Here is a 19,376-nt window from a genome sequence, read left to right on the forward strand (position 1 = left end):
GGGACAGGAGATTCCAGGAAGGAGAAGAAGCCTGATGCAGTGAACAGAAGTCTTGTCTCAAAGTCAGGAAAGCCTAGATCCCAGTAAATTCTTATCTTGGACTGTAAGACCCTGGCTAAATCCTTTGACCTTGTGGTACCCCGCTCCTTCCCCAGGACAATTTCCTAAGACTCTTAACTTCTAGAGCAATAAGTAATCTTCATTGGCAGAAGAAGTTTCCTAACTGGAAGTTCCCTAAACTCATGAAATCACAAGTCCAGCTTCTCCCTCTTCCCCCCAAAAGATGTTAAATATTACTTCTGGACCAGGGGTAATATTTTTATTTTAATATTGAACAAAAGCCTGTGTTTGAGTTCTAGCAATTATTAATCTTGGGTTAATGAATTTATTTTTACTTCATCTTTTTTTAACACTTTCTTTTCATCTTGGAATCAATACTGTGTATTGGTTCAAAGGCAGAAAAGCTGTAAGAGATAGGCAGTGGGGGGGGGGGGTAAGTGACTTGCCCCAGTTTATGCCACTAGGAAATGTCTGAGGCCACATTTGAATTCACAACTTCTCATCTCTAGGTCTGACTCAATCCACCCAGCTGCCCCCTCTAACTCTATTTTGATATAACTATTTTATTATAATTGTTTTCCTTTCAAATTCTCCTTGTTTCAATGCATTACATTTAAAAGCATGATTTTGAGAAGGGGAACCAAAGGCTTCATCAGACTGCCAAAGGGGTCCACGACACAAGAAAAGCTAAGAATCTCTGTGTCAAGCTCAAATGGTGGAAATGCAGGCAAATGAATCGAGTCAGTCGGGTGAGGCGATGAGGAAACTCTAGTGAAACTTTGAAGAAGATTACAGAATGGTTAAGGTTTTCATATAGGAGAGCTGGACTTCTGAGTTGCTTCAGAGGGTCAAGTAAGAGCCAGTAGGTGAAAGTTACAGTGAAACCCAGTCAGTATGACATATTGAAGAGCTTTCTACCAGTTGATTGATTTGAACATAAGCCGGAGGGCTGTTGGTCAGGGATGTTAGAGAAATGACTTCTGCATTGGGTGGGAGCGCCAAGATTGCCAGAGCCTCCCTTCCCCCAGACCCCAAGGATTTCTACCACATCAGCAAACAGCAGCTGTTTTATTCCCCAGGACTTACCAGGGGAGAGATGAGCTGAGAAGAGACTCACACACACACCAAGGGTACAAGATGCTTTTTAATCATTCCCCCAATCAACCCATTTCACTTGCCTTGATCACAGTGATTATTTTTGTACAATGTGGGGCTATTAATAATTTGTGCACACACTGTATAATATTCAGCTTTCACCATATCAACTCCAGACAGAGGAAGTGCTTTCATTGCCGTTTCAACGTTTTGTTTTTGGAGAGGGATAGAAACAAGCCCCGTCCGCTCAAAAGGACTGATTCATGAGCTTGCAGGAATTCTCTCTTCAGAACCTGCTCAGCAACAGGGGCAAATGAAAAAACAGGCCAGTGGCCCTTTGGCTGGGCTGGCCTTGCTTTTCCCAGCACAGATTGGGGCTCTGGACAGCAAGCCTGACTGGCCTTCTCTGAACAACCACCTCCAGGAACTTGAGCCCTCTTCTTACTTGGCCACTGATTCCACACACACTGGTACCTTCCATGAGGTTGGCAGCATTCCTAAGCAGCGGCTACGTTAAGCAATGGGAAGCTGTGCAGGGATGGATGGATGGATGCATGAATGGATACATGGATGGATGGTAGATGGCTGAATGACTGGCTGGTTGGATGGATGGAACTGGCCTCCCGGCCACTCAGAGGCTGGGGCTAGGTGTGTGGTGATGCTTTTCTTTAGGGCTCACTGACATCAATGAATTCCTTCTCAAGAGGGAGGCCAGCCCAGTACCAGCCACAAGTGCCATCGCTTCGCTTGACACAAGCATAATGCTGGGCCTGGTGCCCATAGAGCTTCCGCTCAATCAGCCAGTCTGTCCAAAGACACTCATTGGGGGCCGAGACGGAACAGGGCACTGTGTAGCAGGTAGTGATCTAAATAGAACAGAAGATGAGGAAGTCATGTGGTATTGTGGAGCATCCACCAACCTCTAGCCAAAGGACCTCAGTTCAAATCCCCACTTTGCTGATTACTACCTGTGGGTTCTTGGGCAAGTTACTAAACTTGTTCCTTATCTGTAAAATGAGGAAGGGTTGCCTCATTTAGAGGATGGTCTCTAGATCCATGAACCTAAGAGAATGTGTATAGACTATTGAATCACTGGATAAAGGATCCTAGAATATTAGATATGAAAGGAACCCTTTTAAGCTCTGAGACAATCTGAGATAATAATTATAAGTCTCAACATCCTCTATAGACTGAGGCAGGGCACCAAGAGGCTCAGCCATCCCTTCTCTCTTCCCTGTCCCCCTTTATTTCTGCTCACCCTGCAGCTACAGTCCATGTGATTGCGGTGATTCAGATTCTTCTTCTGCAGAGGGGAGAGATCATCCCAAGGCTCAATGTAGTTACACAGAGTGATGAATACTTTGCCGTTATCTAGAATCTGACCTGCAGAAAGAAGAGAAAGTCATGAGCCTTGCTCCTTTGCTACCCTCCAGAAGAGACTTCCAGGGGACCCCTGGTCCAGCACTCAATCCACTGTGTCCTCTAGCTGCCTCAAATGCACGAGTGTGAGCACTAATCATAATGGCCAACTTGGCCATGGAGAATAGGTGAGAAAATGCCTTCAAGGTGGGCAACTAGGTGGCATAGTAGATGGAGCTCAGGGCTTAGAGTCAGGAAAACCTTAGTGCAAACCTAGCCTCAGATACTTACTAGCTGTGTGACTCTTAGTGAGGCATTTCCCCCTGTTTGTCTCAGTTTCCTCATCTGTAAAATGAACTGGAGAAGGAAATGGCAAACCACTCCAGTATCTTGGCCAAGAAAACCCCAAATCGGATCACAAAGAGTCAAACAAGAGTGAAAAACAACTAAACAACAAAAACAACATACCCGATGTTAATGTAGGGCAAACTAGGTGCTTTAGCAGAGAGTTTTTGAACCTGGAGTCAGGAAGACCTGAGTTCTAATTTGACCTCAGACACTAGCTGTCTATGATCTCAGTCAGGTCATTTGCCTTCCCCCTCATCTCAGTTTCTTCATCTGTAAAATGAGGGTGATAATATATTGACCTCCCATTTTGTTGTGAGAATAAAATGAGTTAATATTTGTAAAGGTTTTATAAACCTTAAAATTCTGTATAATATGAGTTATTATTATCCTCTCATTATCATCAGACATTACAGCAAATATAGTTTGGGAAGGCTTGGGAGCCAAGAATTCTTCTGGGGTCACAGTGAAAATCTTCTCCTGCACCCTAAATGTAAGAGGTTCTAAGGAAGTGTGTTGCTGTGTCCCCTGGGACCATAACACGGGAATTTTGCTCCTGACATATTAAAATCTATTCAAAAACCCATCAGTTATCAGGACCTTCCTAACAGACTCATACCTGACTCTTCTTCCTCATTCAGGCTGTTTGCCTTGCTCCTCCTTCTCCTCCTTCCTCTCCGAGCCCACCCACCTTTCACCACTCAACTAACTAGAGTCCCAACTCCTCAGGGAAGTCTTCTCCAAGCCTTTCTGGTCTCGTTGGGTCTCAGTCATTCTCCATCTCTATTGTGAACTGCCTTCTATTACTATTACGAGTTCCCTAATAGATTCACATGCCTGTAGCTGGGTCCTTAACTAGAAGGCAGGGGCCGCTTCTGTTAGGTACACCCTGTATCCTCACCCTCAGGGTCTAGCATTGTGCTGGACACAGTACTCTGTGGGAAGTTTAGGCTGGGAAGAAGACTTAAAGAGATGATTGAATTCTCTTTTATAGGTCAGATAATGGCCACCCATAAAATCAAATGCCCTCCTTGAAGTTAAACAGGCAGGACCAGAATTGGAGATTCCGTTTCCTCGTGGCTTTCCTGGTTCTGCAAATACTCAAAGAATTGAATTCCGTCAAATCCTAGCTCATGCAAATGATATGATGAAAATTACTGGGTAGATTTCCCACTACGTCTACACCCTGGATGTTTGCCGACCAGAAATGGGTCATTAATATCATCTGCCTTCTGGGTCCATTTATAAAGTCCTTTATGTTTTATAAACCACTTTGACAATATGATCTCTTTTGTTCCTCACAATGACCCTGTGAGGTATGTGCTATTATAATCCCCATTTTATGGATAATGAAACCGAGGCAAACAGAAGTGAAGTGACTTGCCCAGTGTCATGAAGCTGGGAAGATTGTGTTGCAGGTTTCAAACTCATGAATTCCTGACCCCAAGTCAGCAGTCTTTGTCCACATTATGTATACTGTATGTGTATATACATATATATATTACATGTATCCATATACACAGAGATAGATGAGCTCCACTGTATAAATCCATGCATATATTTACACAAACAGACAGAGAGCTACATAGGTTTTCCACGCAATTGCTTTTCATTACCTCAACAACAGATTTTTTTTAAACCCTTTCCTTCCATCTCAGAATCAGTACTGTGTAATGGTTCCAAGGCAGAGGAGCAATAAGAGCTGGGCAGTGGAGGTTAAGTGACTTGCCTAGGGTCTCACAGCTAGGAAGGGTCTGAGGCCATATTTGAACCTAGGACTTCCTGTCTCTAGACCTGGCTCTCAATCCCCTGATTCATCAAGTTGACCCCAACAATGGGGATTCTTTAGTCACTTGATTTCTTGTCTGTGAATAGTAGGGTCAAACTCATTTTGAGTGTTTCTAGATCTCATTTAGGTTCTGGCTTCTAGAACTTGATGCCATTAGAACATTATCATTCACAAACAGGAGAACTTTTCAAATTAGACCTCTTTCAGTTTGGATTTTCCTCATGTCAGTGGTGAACCTCTTTGACAAAAATATCTCTCTCCTCACTGAATACTGATAAGCAATAGTTCATTAGACAAAGCTTTTTCTGTGGGTACATCCTTCCAAGAATCTCATTTTCACTTGGGATTTGTGCACTCCAAGATATCTTCTTGGAAGAGAACTTTTAAGACAGTATTCCATGAATCAAATGCTTTTTTATGGCCAATCCGTAGTAAACCCTGGGAATCTTTCAATCAAATGATATGACAACAAAGACAGAAGAAGCCTATTTCCTCTACTCTAGATGTGTTCTAAAATTTAAGAGAGTTTTGACTAGATTAGACATAAGGGTAGTGTTTAGAAGTAATGCCCTTATCCCCTGCTAGTCTGGACAGAACCATCCATAGAATGTCATGCCCAGGACCAGGGATCACTTTCTACAATAGAAATAGGCAACCTGGAGCAGGTTTAGTAGAGGACTAGTAGGGTAAGGGAACCAAGAACTAAGGAATGATGGGAGATCCTTGGGACAAGTCAGTGTGAAAAAGAGAAGACTCAGGGACAAGGACAGAATAACCACAGACTTCAAACACTTGAAGGGCCATCATGAGGAAGATGGGGAGTAAACTTGTTCATTTCACTCATGAGGGTTGGGTTGGTCTCAATACAAGGAAGTTTAAAAAAGGAATACTTTAACGTAGCATAAGAAAAGAATTTCTAGGGGGCTTCTAGGTAGATGACTCAGTGGACTGAGAGTGGGAGGTCATGGGTTCAAGTCCAGTCTTAGACACTTCCTAGCTGTGTAAACCTGTGCAAATCATTTAACTGCAATTGCCTAGCCTTTACTACTCTTCTGCCTTGGAATCAAGGAAAGAAGGTAAGGGTATTAAAAAAAAGAATTTCTAGTGGCTCTAAGTGGGCAACAATGACACATGTGGAGGTATAGAGTTCATCATCAACAACTGGGTTCAAATGGAGATTAGATGGCCATCTGGCAAAGATGCTACAGAGGACTTTCCTTAAGAGGGATGTACTTTCCATGTAACTCTTTCTAACGAAAAGTTTCTGTAATTTTTGCTTCTCACTGGAACAAGTACTTTCTGTTGACAAGAAAATCCAACTGAACACAGATTAGGGGACCCCAACCAATCCTGGATTTAGCACAGTCCCTGGACTATAATAGGTTCATAATAAATGTTTATTGATTGATATTTATTGATTCAATGAGTCCAACCCAATGGAGATAGAAGCCTTAAAGTGACAGAGGGAAAGGCTATACTCCATTCTGGTACCCCAAGTGGGCCCTTTATGAGGCACTTACCAGTGAGGAGATACTGTTTCTTCTTATTGGCATCTAGCCTGACCCCACAGAGAGAGGAATCAAATGGCGTGTAGACATACTGAACGTCCTTCACCTTATCGAACCCTTTAAACATCTATGAGACAAGTTCAGCAAAGCAAATTTAGGTGGGATAGTGCCAACATTTTATGGCCAAATTAATACATACAATGAATGCCTCCCTTTTACATCCTACCAAAACCAATCAAAAAGGGGAATTATGGATGGGCACCAGCCCAGCTAAGCCAATTTTAATGAAGAGAGAATCTCGGGTCATTCTAGTTGGAGGGAAGGTACTCTCAGGGCTCTGATGCAGAATGAGGGATATAACTTTGAAGAGAGTCTGAGTGACACCCTTTCTCTCTAAAGATGCTGTTAAACAGAGATACTTAACTTTGGGTCTTTGAACTTATCTTAAAAATGTTTTTAATAACTATTTCAATATGTTTGGTTTTCTTTATAATACTATGTATTGTGTTTTGTGCATTTAAAAGCTTTACTCTGAGAATGGGTGCATAGGCATCACCAGACTGCCAAAGGAGTCCTTGATATAAAAAGGTTAAGAACCCCTGCTTTAAGGGGAGAAAGAAGAGAACACCTCAGCCAAGCCTCAGTTTCTAGAGTTGACTCCTATATTTTTGAGCCTCTTCTGTCCCCAGATCTCTCAGGAAAGCAATGAGAATCTCATCCTAATAAAACATAAATAACTGAGGAGGCTTAATGTGTTGTCTTTGCCAAGGCTGTTTGGATTGAAGAGTGTGACAATGTCTTAAACAAAAAGAATGATTGTCTAATTGTGGGAAATCAGGAAACAATGATTGGTGATAAGATATATTTGGGAAAGAAGAATCTAACTCAGTTACATGAGCAGCCTTCTCTGCCACCTCTGTGAAAGATTGGTCATGGCTCAGGAAGGTCACAGAAGCAACCCATACTAAGTTCCCAAGGGACTACCCTAGCATGAGAGAGCTTTTTGAATTTTGGAGGCACAGATCCGGGCTCTCACCTATAGTATGATGTCTGTGCTAAGGTCATCACTAAATCACTAATGACTAGATTGAAATCATAATTTTCCTTTAGAATAAGCTGGAGGGTGAGGTGGGGGAGTGGGCAGCTGGGTGGCTCAGTGGACTCAGAGCCAAGCTAGAGATGGGAGATCCTGGGTTCAAATATGACCTCAGCTACTTCCTAGCTGTGTGATCCTGGGCAAGTCACTTAACCCCATTGTCCTATTCTTGCCACTCTTCTGCTTTGGAACTTAAAAAAAAAATAATGTGTCCAGGGAACTTCATTTCCCAGCATTCTTTACTCTTCTCAAGGTCCCCTTGTTTTGCATCCTTGTGTTGAGCCCTGGCATGGGTTTGTTTATAAATTTTGCTGAAACCCATGCTGCGGGGCTTTGGGGCTTTGGCTTTGGCTGGAGTGTGGCAGGTCCTTGGGTCTCTGGCTCTGTACTCTGCTTACTCAGCTGAAGGAATCCCTTTCTCTCTCACTTTGTTGTTATTAAATCCTATAAACTTAAATACTTGGAGTATTCATTCATTTTTACTCTCACAGTACCAAGACAGAGTATTGATTCTAAGATGGAAGGTTAAAAAAATGTGCCAGGGACTGTGCTTTACAAATATTACCCCATTGGATCCTTCCCCACAGCCCTGGGAAGTTGGTACCATTACTAAGTGACTTGCCGAGGGCCACCCAGCTAATAAATACGGGAGGTTATATCTGATTTTAGGTCTTCTTGCTCCAGGCCCAGTGCTCCATCCACTGTACCCCTAGCTGCCAATTTATGGATGTGAACGTACATGGCATGTGATTAGAGACCTGAGTGGAAATCCTGCGTTGTGGCCATTGGCAAGTCGCTCTGTTTCCTTATCTACAAAGCACTAGAGTGACTTGATGGTGACAATTAGGTCATTTTAATCCAATGACAGCTCTGAAGCTAAAATGAAATTACGTAAGAGAACTTTGAACAACTGAGAAAGACAGAAATAACGATTGTCAGACAATAATAGTTTCAGATGGTGGAGGTGGAGACCTGGGTATCAAAAGGCAGGATCCAGATTCAAATGGAATTGCGAAAAATTGAACAAAAGAAATACAAATACATTAGAATACAAAAACATGTTAAAATGTTATTTCTTTTGAAAAGGTTTATAGTTTTTCCTATTACATGTAAAAACAATTTTAAAACTTTTTATAAATGGATGATTTTCTAAGTCAATATATGATTTTTTAACATATAGTTAACATTTTTAAAAATCTTTTTCATTTGTTTTTTAACATGTTTTTCTAAGTCAATATAACCCACGGGGATCCTCATGGGGTCCCCATTTCTATTTGAATTGTATAGAAGATAGAGATGGCTTCAAAGTCAGGAAGACAAGTTCAAGTCCAGTCTCTGACATGTAGTTCTGGCTATCTGAGCAAGTCACTTAACCTCTCAATGCCCTAGGCAATAAACACCCTGAAACTAAGATGTACAAACTGTACCCTTCCCTCTAAGAGGACAATCACATTTGTTGATATTTATCAAGTTCATAATAAGAAAAAAAAAAGAAAAAATTTTAAAGAGACTGTAATTTGCAGAATAGGTGCTAACCTGTCTTGGTAGAGGGCATTACAATACTGGGAGTTCCTAATATGTATGAAATCAAAAGCCCAGGTTAAAAAAAAGTTATAAAAATGTAAGCTGTTACGAGCAAACAAATGTATATAGATCTGTGACTTGGATAGAAAATCCTTTTTTTTCCCCTCCCTGCTTTGGGAGGTTACGACTAATGAATTAGGAAAATGTCCCTTGTCCTTTAGGCCACTTTCCTCAAAGGTCAAGTTTAGGCTGAGTGTGATATTATTGTAGCTAGAGAGCTCTGAACCACATTCCCCAGGAAGGGGAACACCTCTACCCCTTCTTGGCGATGAACTGACAGCCAGCTGAGAGCGAGGGGACACAGGATAAGAATCAGGATGGGCTTTGCTGCCCAGCTAACCCACCATGCAGGCTGACACAAGTAAGGTACAGGCCCCGTTTCGTGCCATTTGTATGATGTTGGGCAACTAGCTTCCTGCCCCTAGAACTCATGACTTGAAAATAAGGAGATGGTACTGGTTGTTTTCCAAGGTTTCTTCTTCCTCCCAATTTAATTAGGATCATCTCAAGAAAGATGTAATTGAGGAACAGATTTTTATTAACTCCCTTTTCCTTTAGAACCCTTTAAAAGTACAAATGTGTCATCCATTGCTCAGCTTAAGACACCAAATGTTCCCAGGAACCAAAGAGGAGGAAAATGACATTCAGAGAAGAATCTAGTTGTTTATTTTTTAAAAATAATTCCGGTCACATCAAAGCTTAAAAGCCTATGTTATTGCTCCACCCCATCCTCTGACCCCACGATGGTACCTATAGGGCTCTCTGAGCATCCCATCTCTTCTGCTTCCCCATGTGACACTGGCTATAAAAATTTGTTTAAAAAATATCTTGATAAAAGTATTCCAACATAATTGGTTTCCTTAGCAAGCCTAAGCATTTTGTTTTATGCATTTAAAAATATCATTGTGAGAAAGGATTCATAGGTTTCACCAGACTGATAAAAGGGAACCCTGACCCAAAAACCTGAAAAATCCTTGCGCTAGGAACTCAGATGGCCTTTGGCAAAATTGGAGGGTCATAAAGGAGGCAGGAGGAAGAGTCAGAAGACCTACTTCTGACTCCTTCTCTATTAATGACTCCCTCTGGGAACTTGCCTCATTTCTCTTTTCTCTTGCCTCAGTTTCTCTATTAAAGTAGGGGATTGCGCTAGTGATCTAGAAGGTCTATCCCCATTCTAATGAGCTGACCATTGCTCCTCACGCCACACCCTTCCTGTATCCTCTTAGGGCTGTTGTTAGCCCTGACCAAGTCCATCCTGTCGCTTTCATATGCCAATCCCTCCCAGAACATGGACACTGAGCAGAAACCAAAAGGAAAGGAGGGGGCAGCCAATACATAGTATTGACTCCAAGATGGAAAGTAAGGGTTTTTTAAAAAAAAAAAAAGGAAAGGAATTCCCAGCCTCCTCCATGTACCTTTATCTGTTTGATTTCATACTGGATCAGTTTCTGGGTGTCAGCAGTGTCGTCACTGGCAGGGACCACTTTTTCACTGATCACTTTGGCCCGGATCACTGCAAGAAAAAGAAAATGAAGGACTCCTTAGCTGGGTCTAGCTGGCCAGTTAGGTGGTGCGGGAGATCAGACACTGGATCCGGAATTAGGAGGAGTTGAGTTCAAATCTAATTCAGGTTCCTCATCTATGAAATACACTGCAGAAGGAAATGGCAAACACTCCCATACCTTTGCCAAGAAAATCTCACATGGGGACACAGAGTCAGGTATGACTGAACAGTAACAAAATTATCTGTTGTAAGAAGACCTCTATAATAGTTTGATAAATTGTAACTGTGTGATTTAAATAGGATATAATAGAAACAGTATTAAAAGCCTGTGCAATGATGAAAGTGCCTAGACACTCCCTCTTACCTTGCCACACGCTCTATAGTTTGGGACATGGGGAAATCAGGTCGCTATCCCTGTTATTTCATGACTGTGACCCAAGAAAGAGAAGGGTGAAAAGGGTTGGCCTATGTTAGAGCAGAGTGGGCACTGGATGAACAGGGTTCTAGTCCTGGTCTTGCCACTAAATAGCTGTGAGACCCTGGGTAAATCATTTCCCTTTCTCTCTTCATCCACAATATGAGTTTAATAGCATCTGTTCTTTCTCTCCCACCGGGTTGATGTGAATTTTTAAGCTGGTAGTGTTCAGGGAAGAAATCTGGAAAGTCAAGAAGACATCATGATGTCGTGATTATAATTACAATGTCATGATATGCTGTCTTGATTGTAGTTTTGATGCCATGATTTCTATTATATTATGATCACATTTATGATACCATGATTATACTTATGATATTGTGGTTCTGGTTATGATTCCATGATTTTAATTATATCATGACTATGGCTATTATAATTATGCTATTAGTATTATTATGATGATGTCACAATCATATAATGATGATGACATGACTACTATCATATTATGATCACATTTATGATACCATGCTTATGTTTGAGATATTGTGGTCCTGGTTATTTTTTCATTATTTTAATTATATCATGATTATGGTTATTATAATTTTGCTATAGTATCATATAATTATGATGACATGACTTATGTTTATAGTTATGATATCATAATCACCATTATGAGATCATAATTACATTTAGGATAATATGTTATAGTTATGTTTAATATAGCTATTAAAAATAATATAGCAATTAAAATTATTATATCATTATTATAGTTAAGTCATGATTATAGTTATACAGTTATGGTTATAGTTGTGATATTGTAGCTACAATTATGACATCATTAAGATTATGATTATTATAATGATGATCTATTTTTATTATTTATCCTTATTTCTTATTATTATGTTATCATAATTATAGTTATGATATCATGGCTACGATTATTAGGTCATGATTACAGTCACTCTCTGGCTATTAAGTTTAGGGGACTTCATTAATGCTCTGGAATAATGAGATTTCTCGATTCATTTATTGCCTCTATTTCTTCCCTTCCCACTCCCATTCCCTACAGTGTTATAGAATAACTGGGTGGTACAGTGGATAGAACACCGGACTTGGAATCAATAAGACAAGGATTCAGCCTCCAATACTTAGCTGTGCGATCCGGGGAGAGTCACTTAATATTTTTTGTCTTAGTTTTCTCATCTGTAAAATGGGGATAACATTAGGACCAGCCATGTTAAACCCAATGCCCAGGGAACACTGAGACCAGATATACTAGGAACCAGATTAAAATGTAATTGGGAAATATTTAAGAAAAGACATAAAAATACAGTAGCACACAATGTTATTATGTGGTTTTCTAAGTCAATATACACTCAGAAGGGATTCTTTGGTTTGGTGGCCCCATTTCTTTTTGGAGTTTGATGCCACTGATGTAAATGGCAATCACGGATGTTAGCAGTGTTGAGGGGTGGAGGGACTGGGTAATAATTTTTTTTTTTACCCTTACCTTCTGTCTCAGAATTATATTAAGTATTCCCAGGCAGAAGAGGGGTAAAGGTTAGTTGACTGCAGTCAGGTGACTTGCCCAGGGTCATACAACTAGGAAGTGTCTGAGGTCACATTTGAATCAAGACCTCCCCTTTATTCCAATCAAAGCCTCAGACCATCTTGTCCATCTCAAGGGCCTCCCTGTCTCTGGCACTGGGCGTTATCCAAAGCAGCTTCTCCGCCTCTTCTCCTGCCTACCCACAACCAGCAGCACCAGGAAAAGGACTCATTTTATTATAATAGATAATATTTACTTAAAAAACCCCTTACCTTCTGTCTTAAAATCAATACTAAGTATCTGTTCCAAGGCAGAAGAGAAGTAGGGGCTAGGCAATGGGGCTTAAGTCACAGAGCTAAGAAGTGTCTGAGGTCAAATTTGAACCCTCTGGTCTCCAGCCCTGCTCTCTATCCACTGAGCAATCTGGCTTCCCCTATACCTAACATTTACATAGTGCCTTAACTTTATGTACATTAGCTCACACAAATTCCTTGAGGACAGATATGGTAGATTTCTCTCTGTCTCTCTGTCTCTGTCTCTCTATGTCTCTGTCTCTCTCTCTGTGTCTGTCTGTCTGTCTGTCTGTCTGTCTCTGTTTCAATCTCTCTCTCTCCTCTCTGTCTCTGTCTCTCTGTCCCTCTCTGTCTCTATCTCTATCTCTCTGTTTCTCCTCTGTCTGTTTGTCTCTCTCTCTCTCATAGGAACTCAATAAATACTTATTGAATTGATATTCATAGCTACAGGAAAGTTGACTTAGAATAATTAATAGAATGCTGGAATTGGAAGCAGAAAGTCCTGGGTTCAGATTCTACCTTAGACACATTAGCCATATGAGCCTGAGCAAGTCACTTAATCTGTTTCCTCACCTCTAAAACAACCAGATGACTTCTAAAATCCCTTCCAGATCTAAGTAGGTGCACATATTATCCCCATTTTACAGTTGAGGAAACTGAGGCTCACAAAGCCTCTTTTATGCCATTTAACAGCTTGTCCTGGATCACACAACTATTCAGTGCTAAGAGGGAGACTCGGAACTGTTTTCCACTCATTCTACATCCAATATCCTTACCCATTTCCTTCCCTCTCCTCAAGAAATCCTTGGTGTTTGGAGTAGATGTCCCAAGAAAAATGCCCTGAACACAGCCCATTTAAACAGGCCTAACTGCTTGTCACAAACAGAGCTGAGGCCACAAAAATGTCCTATCTGGTCCAGAAAGCCATTACTCAGTATGCAGAGAGGATTCCTCAGGCCATAGAAATGCTAATGGGGAATAGGGGTGGAAATTCACGTTCTCCATTGGCTGCAGTAATGAGCAGTTTATAGACCCTGGCTGGAGTGGGGAGCCAGGGACTGGAAGGGACCACAGCATGCCTCCTTTTTTTTTTTCCATATCTCTTTGCCTGCAGATCTTGGAGTGATGAGATCTCAGCTGTGTAGTGGGTGTAGGAGGAAAAAAGGAAAGCAGCCATTAAAAAAGCCCCCACACCCACGAGTTCTAAAGGCCAGGAAGCTCTAAATAGTCCAGGCAGTGACATAGTGGGAACTGCAGTAAAACCTCGATTTCTTGGAACCAAACTATGTGAAAGGTTCAAAATTAAGTAAGTGTTGCTAATTGAGAGGAGTCTGTAGCATGCCGGATGGCAGCCCTGCTTGCTATGGCCCTGTATCTCTTTTCCCTTTTCTGGCCAGACTCCTAGAGGGAGATGTCAGTCATGGATGTCTCCACTTCTTTTCCTCTTCACTCTGCCCGCAATCTGGCTTTCTCCTCTATCACCCAACCGAAACTGTTCTCTCCCAAAGTACCAATGATGCTTTAATTGCCATATCTAGTGGCCTTTTCTCAGTCCTCACCCTTGAACTCTGCAGCCTTCCACCCAGTAGATCAGGAACTCCTCCTTGATACTCTCTTCTGTCTAAATTTTCAAGATGTGCTTCTCTGCTGCTTCTCTCCCATCTGACTGCTTCTTCTTAGCCTCCCTTTCTGGGCTGGCTGGCCCAGGGATCACTGGTGAACGATGGATGGGAGTCTTCCCCAAACTCTGTCCAGAATTTGCTCTCTTCTATGACTCTATGCTAGTTTACTTGGTGATCTCATCAGATCACATAGTTTCAACTACCAATTCCATGCAGCCAAATCTGATATTTATTTAATTTTATCCCTTACCTTCCATTTCAGAATCAATACTGTGTATTGGTTCTAAGGCAGAAGAGTGGTAAGGGCTAGGCAGTGGAGGTTAAGTGACTTGCCAAGGGTCACAAAGCTAGAAAGTATCTGAGGCAAAATTTGAACCCAGGACCTCCTAGCTCTCTTGAGCTGATCTCGATAACATTAATCTCTTTCTTGACTTCTAGACTCATGTCTCCAATTGCCTGTTGGACATTTTGAATTGGATATCCAATCTCAACATGTTCAAAACTGAACTCATCTTTCCCCACAAATCTTCCTCTCTTCCTAACTTCTTTATTATTAGTTAGGCTATTATCCTGGTCACCCAGGCTCAAAATTTAGGTGTCATTCTTGACTCTTCACTCTCCCCATCCCCCTGCCAATCAGCTGCCATTTCCACCTTGGCAACCTCTTTCAGTATATGCACCCTTCTCTCTTCTGACTGTCACCGCTCTGGTTCAGGGCCTCATCATCGCACACTTGGAATATTGTGCGTAGCCTGCTGATTGGTTTCACTGCCTCAACTATCTCCCATCCAGTCCACCTTCCACTCAGCTGTCAAACTGAGCTTCCTAAAGTGAAATTTTGACCAGCTCCCCTCCTAGTCAGTCAACTCCACTGGCTCCCCCTTGCCGCCAGGACCAAAGATAAAAATCCTCTGTTTGAAGCCCTCTATAATCTGGCCCCTTCCTACTATTCCCGTCTACTTACCCCTTCTACACTCCTCCTCCCCCTGCCCTGTGGACTAGCTTTTTTGCTGTTCCTTGAACTTCACATGCCATCTCCAAACTCGTGAGTATTTTCATTTGTTATCCCATACCTGGGACATTCTCCCTCCTCATCTCTGCCTTCTACATTCCTTCAAGTCTCAGCTAAAATCCCACCTTCTAGGAAGCCTTTCCTCATCCCTCTTAATTTTGGTGCCTTCCCCTCTGCTAATTATCTCCATTTTCATCTGCCTATATCTTGTCTGATCATAGTTATTTGTATATCTTCCCCCAATTAGACTGTGAGCTTCTTGATCAAGATATTTTACCTTTCTTTATATCACCAGCATTTGTCTTTTAAGAGATTTTTTTTTAGGGGGCAGCTGGGTAGCTCAGTGGATTGAGAGCCAGGCCTAGAGATGGGAGGTCTTAGGTTCAGATGTGGCCTCAGACACTTCGCAGCTGTGTGACCCTGGGCAAGTCACTTGACCCCCATTGCCTAGCCCTTACCACTCTTCTGCCTTGGAGCCAATACACAGTATTGACTCGAAGATGGAAGGTAAAGGTTTTAAAAAAAAAAAGAGATGTTTTTTTAAACTGCTTGTAGAGGGCAGCTCCTGGTCTCAGTGGATAGAGCCCCAGCCTGGAGATGGGAAGTCCTAGATTCATATCTGGCCCTGATACTTCCTAGCTATGTGCTCCTGGGCAAGTCACTTAACCCCATTTGCCTAGCTCTTACCACTCTTCTGCTTTAGAAACAATACTGAGTATTGATTCTAAGACAGAAGGTAGGAATTTTCAAAAATTCTTATGGGCCAATTACTTGTTAACTAACAACAACAAAAAATCTACCTAGACAGAAATAATTGTCCATATCTAATAGTATTAATGTAAAGTCTTACACTTGGGTTCAAAAAGCCAAATGTCCAGAGACTCTAGTACCTAATACCTATGTGGCACTGGCCAAATGACCTCTCTGGGCATCAGTTTTCTCATCTGTAAAATGAGGAATTTGGGACAACCTCTGAGGTGCCTTCCAGCTCTAAATGCTAAGAACAGAATGAGGAAGCCTTGCCCATACAACGACTTGTGTGAAAAAGACTCATATGGGGCAGCTAAATGACTCAGTAGACAGAACCTCAGACTTGGGGTTGGGAGGACTTGGGTTCAAATTTGGATTCAGACACTTTCTAGCTGTGCAGACCCTGGGCAAGTCACTTAATCCCGATTGTCTAGCCTTTGTTGGTTTGTTTTTTGTTTGTTTTGACTTAGAATTGATACTAAAATAGAAGGTGCGGGTTTAAAAAGAAAAGAAAAAGACTTTTAGGTTTTTTAAGGAACTTCAAGCCATTGTGATTTTAGGCTATTTTGATGGAATCATAATGCCCAGAACAGAGGCACATAATCTTTCTTGCTCAGATTAGTCACTGGAAATTTGACTTGTTCAGGATGCTACATTTTCAGAAGCATTCTGACAAGCTTCAGGGTATCCAGGGAACACCATCCATGATGGTTAAGGAACTAAAAACCAGGCTACTTTGAGACACAATTAAAGAAACTACTTAGCTGAAAGAATGTAAACTTAGTGGGGGGCTCTGGGATGACCTGTAGAAGAGGGATCAGATTAATTTTGCTCAGTCCCAGAAGGCAGAACTACACTAAAAGTTCCACATCCTAAAAATTAGAACCATCCCAAGGTATGGTGGAGAGCCTATAGAGATAGAGTTCCCCATAGGGGAAGTTGTAGAATGACTTCTTGTTCAGAACTCTTCAGATTCTAACTTTGCATGGATTTTTCCGAGGCTTGGCACTTAGTTTTAAAGGAAAAAAAGGCCAATCACAAGAAATCAAGCTGATTTCAATGATTTAATTTAAAAAAATAACCTTGCAGGGATAGGGGATGTTCTGGAGTCATATAAATGAGATGAGCTGAAAAAGTCATATAAAGGAGATGAGCTGAAAGGGATCTTAGAGGTCTATTCCAATTCTTTCATCTTACAAATGAGGAAACTGAGGCTCAGATTGTGAGGTTATGATTTGTCTAAACTTAAAAAGCAAGGATTGGAACCCAAGTTCTCCCTCCAGATTCAGTGCCCCTGACTTTCTGCACTAGCAGCTCCAGTCCTGGAGAGGAAGAACCCATATTTAAAATAATCTTGGGGAGACCCTGCTTAACCTCCAGTATTCTGAATTTTTCTATTCTGTTTGTTTTTTTCATGGTCCTAAAATTTCTTAGGTGAGTAAATAGGGACAGAGATGTCACTGTGATAGAGTGGAAAGAGCCACCCATCTCCCCCAGGGGAAAAAAAGAGACCCCAGTTCTACACTTTCCCTGTCCCTGGACCTCAGTTTCCCCATCTGTAAAATAAAGAATTTGTATTAGATTTCTAAGTCCCCTTCCAGCTCTAACAAACTGTGATTCCTTGCCATGGGTCATCGGGTGCTGTGGAAAGCTCTTTGTACATTCTCTTTGTCCCTTAAAAACCAGTGACTTTCCACTTGTCAAATGTTGCTATAGCAATGAGTCCTCTCCTAAAGCCTCAGATTTAAGAGTTAAGAAGGGAGGCAGTGTAAGAGTGTGCGAAGGGGAATGGGGTTTGGCTTTAGGGGAGGCGGATGGGATGGGAGGAGACTGAGAGAATGTTTTCTCCAGGATAAAAGCCTTTGGGCAAACTCTTATTAATGACCCATATGCAAACTCTGGAGTTCCCCCTCCCCCACCTTCCCCCCAGAGCAGCTGGGATCAAGCCAATGGCACCAGTCTGGCAGTCAGGAGACCTCCTTTCTAATCCAGCCTCTGCCATAATTAACCCTCTATGTGACCTTGGGAAAAGCCCTGACTCTCTCTGGGCCTCAGTTTCCCCAATTGTCAAACTGGGTCGGGGCTTGGACTGGAATGGTCTTCCCAGCTCGGCCGTTCTGTGATCACACTAGCTTAATTCCAACTGGCATTGCCCTCACCCGCTCCAGTCCTCAGTAAAGAGATAGCTTGGAGCAGTGCCAAGCAGTCCCTCGCGCCGCCCCCCATCCCAGCCTCCTGCCCCGGGCTGGCGCACTCACCTATGGCCGAGGCACAGAGCAGCTGCTGGGGGTGCGCGGGGGCGCAGCTGCACGCCTCCACCCCGGCCCGGAGCTGCAGGCTGAGCCCCAGCAGCAGCCCGGGCAGCCACCAGGCACGGAAGGCGGCAGGCATGCTGGCAGCGCCCCCCTGGCCGAAGCGCACCCCGGGGCCGCTCCGCGCCTGGCCGAGGCGAGCGCCCCTCCTGGTCCCGCTGCCCTCCGCGGGTGGGCACCGACGGGATGGCGCGGATGCAGCCCGCTGGGGGCTCTCGGGCTGAGGCTGGACTGGGGCTCGGCTGGTTAGGGCGCGGGTGCTGGCGCTGGCGCTGGCGCTGCCGCTATCGATGCCTCTCCGACTCTGGCGCTGGCCTGGGCACTGGCGCTCCGCCTCCCTCGGCTCCGGCTTGGGACAGCCCCTGGTGACTCTGTTCAGGCCCAGCACCCTCTCATGTTTATCTCCCTGACACGCGACCCTCTTATTTATGGCCCCGACCCCTCGGGGCTAACCCCGCCTTCTGGGCCTAGCTCCCAGCCGGTCTCTGACAGCCAGAGGCATCCTGTCTCCAAAGAGGGGGTTACCTTACTTGGTTTCACATAACGGGGTGGCTCTGAGTCAGGGAAGCTATTAATAACCGATGTCTCTGCCCTCCCTCCCCCCTCCCTCTCCACTCCCCCACCTCCTGCTGCCTCCCAGCCCACCTCGGGACTGGGGGCTATTTTTTCCGATACCAAGGCAAGAAGGGGACCTGGTGTTCCAGGAATGGTCTAAGCGAAGCTGCCCGGACCAGAGGATTCCTCCCTTCCCTGGGGAGAGGAGAGGGTATTGCGGGAACCCCTCTTCCCCGCCCCGCCGGCTTCCCCCCAAAGGCGGCCAGCCTGTGAGCTGGGCCACAGTGCCCGCCTGCGGTAGGCGACACAGGGCGTCATTCAGCTGCAGGAAGTGCTTTCAATGCCCTATTTGTGAGGCCCCAAACAAACAGCAAAGAGAGAGGCAGAGAGGGCTGCCTCACTCCGAGGGAAAGGCGCCAGCAACAGCAGCGTTTGAATCCCTTTCCCATGCCCAGGGTCCCAGGCTCTGCAGACAGTTGGCATCTGAAGCAGCTGCCTTCCTGTGATTTTCCCCTGGAGTGGGGGAGG

At 43.4% G+C, this 19,376-nt stretch overlaps 2 protein-coding genes across 4 annotated transcripts in view; one reads left to right on the forward strand and one right to left on the reverse strand.

The window, feature by feature from the left end:
* The window catches only part of SYN2 (synapsin II), a 258,206-nt gene that overhangs the window by 182,385 nt on the left and 56,445 nt on the right, over positions 1-19,376 (forward strand). The gene's annotated exons all lie outside the window — the stretch shown is intronic.
* TIMP4 (TIMP metallopeptidase inhibitor 4) lies at positions 1,192-19,119 on the reverse strand. The gene is made up of 5 exons (XM_007500243.3): positions 18,240-19,119; positions 10,252-10,349; positions 6,169-6,283; positions 2,414-2,538; positions 1,192-2,021 (listed from the first exon to the last, which is right to left on the reverse strand). Exons 1-5 carry the CDS (start codon positions 18,370-18,372, stop codon positions 1,824-1,826), a joined length of 669 nt encoding a protein of 222 aa, XP_007500305.1. The 5' UTR covers positions 18,373-19,119; the 3' UTR covers positions 1,192-1,823.

Source organism: Monodelphis domestica, chromosome 7, assembly GCF_027887165.1.
Source record: "Monodelphis domestica isolate mMonDom1 chromosome 7, mMonDom1.pri, whole genome shotgun sequence".
NCBI lineage: Eukaryota > Metazoa > Chordata > Mammalia > Didelphimorphia > Didelphidae > Monodelphis > Monodelphis domestica.